The following is a 7,653-nucleotide window of genomic DNA, read 5'->3' as shown; positions in this document are numbered from 1 at the left end:
TTGAGTAGAAACACAATGTCCACATTATAGGACTAAATATAAGTGAATTCTTAATTTTTCCCTATTTTATTCTCTGCTCTGTTGATGCAGACAAGAGTTCACTGGGTAGCATAGCACACTTTGTTAAGCATGAGAAAGAATCTAGGAATTGTCAATAAAATTGAACCAATACCTTAATTACATGTCTGCACCCAAGAAAATACTGATAGCATCATTTTTAATGAAACCAAACATTTATTTTAAACTATTACGAAATTACCATTCAAATAAATTTTTAATCTTATTTTTTAATACCAAATTCATCTCTGACCTTGTTCCATTGTATATAAGGAGACTTTGCTGTAACGAGTGTCTGTCATCCACAAAAAAAGGGGGGCAACAGTGAAAGGAAGTTGTCTCATTTTCAGACAGGCCTTGTTTTTCTTGGATGCTTTTGCTTAAAATCCAATAGCCAAATGAGGAAACTGTGAAAACAAAACAAATACTTTTATTACAGATGAACCCTTATAGTCTTAAAATTTGGACACATACTGATTCTGACTTGAACTCTGGAAACTGACATGTTGACGAAAATGTCTTCTCACAGACGTCTTAAGAGGGTCTTTCACAAAATCTGAATTGGAAGAACTCTTAGATCTCATTTCTTACAGCTCCTTACATGCATCATTGATAAATAGTGATCTGGCTTTTGTTTGCCCCCAGTGACAGAGGACGCACTTCACCCAATGGGTGAATTCACCGCACTATGAATTACTTCGTAGTAATTTTGCAGACAAGTTGTTAGCAGTTTATACAGCATCGCCCACTGGATATAGGTAAATTCTTTGGAGAAGCATAGGAACCAATACTTGTCCTTTTCTCCATGACAATCTTTCAAGTGTTTGAAGATTGTTCTTAGGTCTCCTTTGGGTCTTCTCTTCTGCAAGCTGAGCATATCCTAAGTTCTGGGGTGGTGCCACGTTACACCCTGCCCTAAATCACTGCGTGTCCGGTAGCATGGACCACAGAATTGTAGAAGTGGGAATCAGAGTGGCTAACATTTATGGGGTGTTTTTTGAGGATCAGTGTGCTATCATTTCACACCCATTATGTCCTTTAAACCCTTACAACGACCTGGTGAGACAGATATCTCTGTCTCCACAGAGATGGGAACAATGAGGCTCTGAGAGATCACAGAACAAGGGGTGGTAGAACCCAGATCCGTCTGACTCCGGAATGTGGAATTTGGTCTCATTTTACAAATGAAGAAACTGAGCCCCAGAGAAGTAAAGAGACGTGCCTGAAGGCACTACTAGACTGCCAGTGGGTGAACTAGGACTCGAATTCAGATCCGCCTTCCAGAACAAGGCTCTTTTCAGGGGCCTCTCCAAGAGGGGAGGAGTCCATTGGCAGGCTCCTAATCTGTCTTCCTGCTTTGCTTTAGAAACCCGCTGTCCTCCTTTTTGTTGAACAAGCGTTTGTTGGATCCTTACTGTGTGTCTACAGTGTGTATCTTAAATCAGAAGCAGGGGTAATACCAGTGTGATGAGGCTAGGTTTTGAGAATTTTGCCTAACACAGCAGGAGGGACTCAACGGATTCTGAGGTATTTATATGCTAAAACAGTGGTGGTGGTTATGTTTCTTGGCAATAAAATCATTTTTAAAATAAACTGCAAATACTTGTTCAGAAGCCAATGGATGATCTTCAGCATATGGCACTCATTTCAGAATCCATCCTACGAGCTTAGTCTTGCTCCACTCAACTCTAAAACTATCCTGTCGTTTCCCCCACTTAAACTTTTGGGAGCTTCCAATTGCCTGGAGGATGAGTCAAGTGGCTCTCGCCTACCTTTCATCTTTCCCTTCACCAACCATCTGAGCCAGGTTGCCTCCTGCTTCTCCAGTTCTTGCTCACAACCTTCCCCTTGCTTGGAATGTCTTTCACTTCCTGCCACTTAACCAAATCCAACACAGCTCCAAGTTTCATGTTTCCTGACCTCCCCAAACTCTACCTTCTCTCATTTGTCCAGCAGCTACTGCCAGGATGACTCACTCAGTGCTTACCAGATAGAGCTGTGCATATAGAAAGATCCAGTCCTTCTACATGGTGAAAGTCCTAGTTTCTCTGAACCCCCACACAGTACCCAGGACAGGGGCTTGTCTGCGATAGACTCGCAAAAAAAGCTATTTTCTTCAGAAAGGTTAACTGTGGAATTAGTTTTAATAAGTGGATGTCAGTGAGTTCTTGTGCTTTGGAAAGCATGAAATAAAATCCATGGGTTATTAAATTGAAATAAAAAATTGAAGGAAGGAATTTATGAAAAATTGTGTCAGGAACTGAATTTTTGTAAAACAGTATCTGAGGTAGGATCATTGTAATCTATAGGAAGACAGGATTAGAAGATGCAGTTCCTTGAGATCGAGAGCTGCATTACATTTAGATTTCTCTCCAGCTCTTCACACAAGAGTTCTGTCATATATTAGGGAATACATTAAATGGAATTAATTAGTGAATGAATGATTAATTAGTAATAGAGCCACCTAAGGATGACATGGGTACCTTTGGGGAGTGGTGAATGCCCCATCCCAAGAACTGTCAGACATGGTTTGGGCAACCAGTGAAGGAATGTCCTTTCCAACCCCCAGGTGTCTGGTTCTCTGAAGTGCGTTAGGACATTCGATGATGATTAAAATGTCTTTTCAGATGGTTTAAAAAAAATTACCCCTGGATTTATCAGCTTTGGAAGTTTGAACTCTTGCCACTTTAATGGATATTTGGCTTTTCAAATGAAAGCAGTGTTCTACTGCTGAATAAATGTTCTGCTCAGCTGTAAAAGGATAAATCAGAATAGTGGGGGGAGTAGTAACTATCCTCCAGGAGCAGCTGTGTCTTTCAAGCCAAAGAGATACCAGTTCAAATTCCTCCTTTTCCATTTACTAGCTTTATCATTTTGGACAAGTTACTCCTCTTCTTCTTCTCCTTCTCCTTCTTCTTCCTCTTCTTCCTCTTCCTCTTCTTCCTCCTCATTTATTTTAGAAAGAGAAAGAGTGTGGTGGGGAGGGGCAGAGGGAGAGAGAGAGAGAGTCTTACGCAGACTCTGTGCTGAACCCGGAGCCGAACATGTGGCTCGATCTCACAACCCCAAGATCATGCCCTGAGCTGAAACCAAGAGTCGGATGCTTCACTGACTGTGCCATCCAGGCGCCCCATTCTTCATCTTTAAGACAGGGATGCTTACTCTTGAGCAGGCTTGTTGTAAGGATAAAATCAGATAATGCTGAAAAGCATCTAGCACAAAATCGGAAACCATCGGCTTACGATAAATGATAACTATTAAGCTTACGCATTCCTTCATGGTTGGCTAAACCCCCAGTAATAAGCTTTCCTGTTCACGTGGTGCTTTGCATTTTACAGTTTATAGAATGTAGTTACAGCCATTATTACCTCGTTTGGTCTTCAAAACAACCCAGTGAGGTAGAACAAAGATTACCATTCTTATTTTACCAGTAAGAGAGGTCAAGGAACTTGCCTCCATGAGACCTTGCAGAATGGCAACTGGAATTCAGGTCTTCTCATTCCAGGTCTGTACCCGTGGTTTCACTTCACCTGCTGCTGCAGTGCCCAGTGTTGGGGATGGGGGTGTTCCTCAAATTTCCTTCATTCATTCAGCAAGTATTTATTGCAACTCAAATAACTGAGCTGGATATTGGTCCCATTTGTGGCATCCCTCATTAATAGCAGAATGCTTGGCATATAGGGCTTGCTCAATAAATACTTGTGGAATGAATGGATGAATTAAACCAGCTTCCTGAGTCCTTTCACTAGATTACCCTGCTACCACCAAAGGGGCAAGAACACTCGGCAGGGACTGAGAGAGACTGGCTGTAGGGAGAAGCTGGTACCAGATGAGACCGTTTATAAGCAACAGCATGGATGACTCTCAGAATAATTATGCTGAGTAAAAGAAGCCAGAAAAAGAATGTACTGTATGATTCATTTATATAAAATTACAGAAAATGTAAACCGATCTATTGGACAGAAGGCAGTTCAGTGGTTGCCTGAGGATGGAACGCGGTGACCTAGGGAGGGAATAGTTTCAAAGAGGCACAAGGAAACATGGTGGCAATGGATATGTTCATTATCTTGACTGTAGTGATGGTTTCATAGGCATATAAATATGTTGAAATGCATCAAATTGTATATTTGAAATATACAATTTAAATATACCTCCGTAAAGCTCTTTGACAAGGAAAAGGAAGAAGAAGCAGCGGAGTTAAGAGAAGAGATAAAGAAGGAGGCAAAGGAGAAGAAGAGGCAGGTTCTCTCTACAAACACTAATGCCAAGGCCCATAATGAGGCTGGTTCTCTGTCCCTTTAGTGATCAGTATCTAGGCATGCCAGGTGGAGAAAGGATTGGCTTGGGACTCGGGAGGTACAGTTCCTGGTCTTACCTCTGCTGCTCACAAAGGTATGATGCTGGGCATTAGCCTGGCCTCCGTCAGCCTCCACTTCCCATTTATAATTTTGCAATGTTTGCCCAGCCAACCTCAGCATCACATGGGATTTACCTAAGGTGGCACATCAGACTGCATGGTGGACTATGAGTGCTGGCCAAAGGGAGGAGTGCAGTGGGGTAACAGGGAATGAGCCCTGAGCCTCTTTCTAGACTAGTCATGACAACAAACACTACACGGAACACAGAGACCCTCAGCAGTAGCCGCGTTGTTCGAGTTCTCTGTCCTTTAGCTAAATGATCCCAGACTCCAACAGTACACGTGGTCCTGTGTCCGCTAGCTACCGCTTATTAAGAGTTGTGTTCTAGATCCAGCTCTGCTGCACACTCACTGTGAGAACCCAGATGGTCACAGCTCCACTCAGTGTGTCTATCAAATGAGACTGGACCTGCTGGCTCGTGCACCGCAGGATTCAATCACCTTTACGTCAAACCCTTTGCCCACGTTGATGACCCCAGATAAGGGAAGTGTGGCCAGCAGCCGTTCTCACATCTCTGACCCTCAGTGACTTTGAGGCGTCAGGGGAATGGTAACCTTTACCACTTCCCTCCCCAGCTTTTACCAGCGCACACACACACAATTTTGTTTTTAGTTTGTTCTCACAAACACCAAGTCAACATACATACAGATATAACAGATATCGTTCTAAGTTCATTCACTCAAGATCTATGACCTTAGGTTAAAAATCTTACCTCCCAGAAAGCTTGGTCATCAAAATATTTAGCTGCATGAGGTCCCTTGCATATTGTGAGGTTTAAGACCAAACCTGTTAAAATTCATAATTATGTGTTAAACCTTTAGAGCACAGCATTTGTTATCTCTAAATTAATCAAAATATCATAGGCCAGCTATGGTTATCTCAACAAAGTCCCTTTTTCTTCTACAGCCAGGAGACAGACAAATTGAAGTGCTGGCCTTCCTGGACCAGCTTTATTAACTCTATAGACATCTTTTAAAAGAAACTGGCAAGAGCAATTATCTCCAAAGGATTTAGATGATACTGAGAGGTGTACAGTAGCCACCTATCTGACATGCTTCCCAAGGTGGAATAGAAGAGCCCTGTCAGACGGTGCTCCTACTTAAAAGCTGATCTATTTGGAACACGAGAGCTACCATGGACAGCAACTCCAATTAGGTGCTCCTGTCAGTCCGGCGTGACTCACTGGCTTCAATAAACTCTGTGACCCTCAGCTCAGGACTCCACTTGTGTAGTTAGGAAAGTAGTTTATACTAACTTGCTTTTGCGCTATTCTTCTTTTCACCCATCCAGCTTCTGCCCAGAGAGCTTGGCCCTGTGTATTCCTCCAGCTATGCAAAGCGAACCGAATTTCTCAGGATACGTGAAGGGATTGCTCACCTTTCATACGAACCACGGATATGCCACTGATAGATTTACCTGTGTATTTTTTTTATCTGTGTATATCTGTGATCGGTCCCAATGTATTAAGTAGTAAAATTAACAAGAGTAGGCGTGTACTTATTCACATTTTCCTTTTGTAATGCACACCTTTAACTGATATTGACATGTAGGGTGTAACCAGCACACCTCATTTAGCTGGAATTATTCAGAAATGATCTCTAACACCTACATGAACTTTCCACATAGCTGAGGCTTACTCACCACTGACAAAAATCCACCCAAAATATATTATATTTTCTTGTCTTATGAGACAACACTAAACACATTTAGATTTTTTTTTTTTTTAAGATTTTATTTATTTGACAGAGAGAGACACAGCGAGAGAGGGAACACAAACAGGGGGAGAGGGAGAGGGAGAAGCAGGCCTCCTGCTGAGCGGGGAGCCCGATGCGGGGCTCGATCCCAGGACCCCGGGATCATGACCTGAGCCGAAGGCAGACGCTTAACGACTGAGCCACCCAGGTGCCCCCAGATTTTTTTTTTTTTTAATCGGAACCATTGCTAGGAACATCCATTTATGAAATGTGCTATCTAATGCAGAGGAAGTATGTAGCTGTTGAGGGTTGTTGGATTCTCTTAGCAGCCCAAGTTTCATGTTCTAGTGTCTAGCTTTAAGAATTTCTTTTCTTCCGTTAGGCTGTCTTTTTTCACCTCTCACTTCTACCAGTGTGCCTTACCTCTAGAAACCTGTCCCATTTCTAACCTCCATTTCTGATCTGCCGGAACTGGGAAACTCAATAACCATGCTTGATGGGATTGTTTCTTACATAAGTGTAGACAGGCCCAAATCAGGGGCGGGGCTCTTGGCAAGCAAAATGCTCAGCTTTAGGGGGTCAATTTGGTGCTATCTTGGTTGCTTGGTGGCCTCTTTCCCCCTTCCATTGTTCATGTTCTTTTTATTTACCAGTGTTCTTATGTTCAAAGCCACATGTAAAGAGGAATACTCGCTGGTCTTAACTCTTAAAGGAACAATATTCTATTCTCTTTCTTGACTCCAGGCAAGCATTAAAAAAGCCCTCCCAGGGGCTTTACAAGATGGTGCAAATCAGTGTCACTTTGTGAATACTAGTGACAATGGTGAATGGTGTCACAGTCCGGGGGGAGGGTTGCCAGATAAAATACAGGATGCTCAGTTAATGCTGAACTTAAAAAATGGGCACCTTGGGTTTTCACTTGCTAAATCTGGTAACCCTACTCAGGATTAGACTGCCACCATGAATAGAATGTAAACTTACGGAGGGAGGTATTTGTCTTATCTGGTGCTTAATCAATCACCTCAACTCTGCTGAAAGCTGAGGCCAGTGAGTATATTAGAGTAATTCTAGTCAGTCTCACTCTCTAAAATCACCTAGGCAATTCCAAAAAGTATCTTTCTACGTTTTGGAGCAGAAAAGAAGCCAAATGATTAGTTACCACTGTCCTTTCATTTTACAGAGAAGGTACCCAAGGCCCAGAGAGAGTAAACTGATGTGCCCAACACCATACAACTCCTTTATGTCTGCTTATGCTATTTGGTCTCTTATTTGGCATTCATTCCCTGCTTAGGGACACAGTATATGAATGTCTAACCAATAAAGCTGTTTGCTTGTAGAATAAAGGTGAGCAGTTCTGGACAGAAATCCATACTTTCACCTAGCATATAAATAAGACTGGCAGATTAGCAGCTCCCTAAGGGTCTTGCTGTTCTGTCATATTGCAGGAGCAAAAGCATACTTCAGTCCTCTGTTTAAAGATTTCC

General features: G+C 42.4%; 1 protein-coding gene across 1 annotated transcript in view; it reads right to left on the bottom strand.

Moving 5' to 3' along the window:
- Positions 1–214: 214 nt before the first annotated feature.
- Positions 215–7,653, bottom strand: part of RHCE (Rh blood group CcEe antigens) — a 37,313-nt gene continuing 29,874 nt past the window's right edge. Inside the window, exons 9-10 of the mRNA XM_035019455.1 lie at positions 5,188–5,261; positions 215–464 (exon numbers count right to left, since the gene is read on the bottom strand). Of these exons, the coding sequence (XP_034875346.1) occupies positions 438–464; positions 5,188–5,261 (101 nt within the window). The 3' untranslated portion in view covers positions 215–437. The remainder of the gene's footprint in view (positions 465–5,187; positions 5,262–7,653) is intronic.

The sequence above is a fragment of the Mirounga leonina genome, unplaced genomic scaffold (assembly GCF_011800145.1).
Source record: "Mirounga leonina isolate KUSES-001 unplaced genomic scaffold, KU_Mleo_1.0 Mir_173, whole genome shotgun sequence".
NCBI classification, from domain to species: domain Eukaryota; kingdom Metazoa; phylum Chordata; class Mammalia; order Carnivora; family Phocidae; genus Mirounga; species Mirounga leonina.
This window is presented reverse-complemented; position numbering and strand designations above follow the sequence as displayed.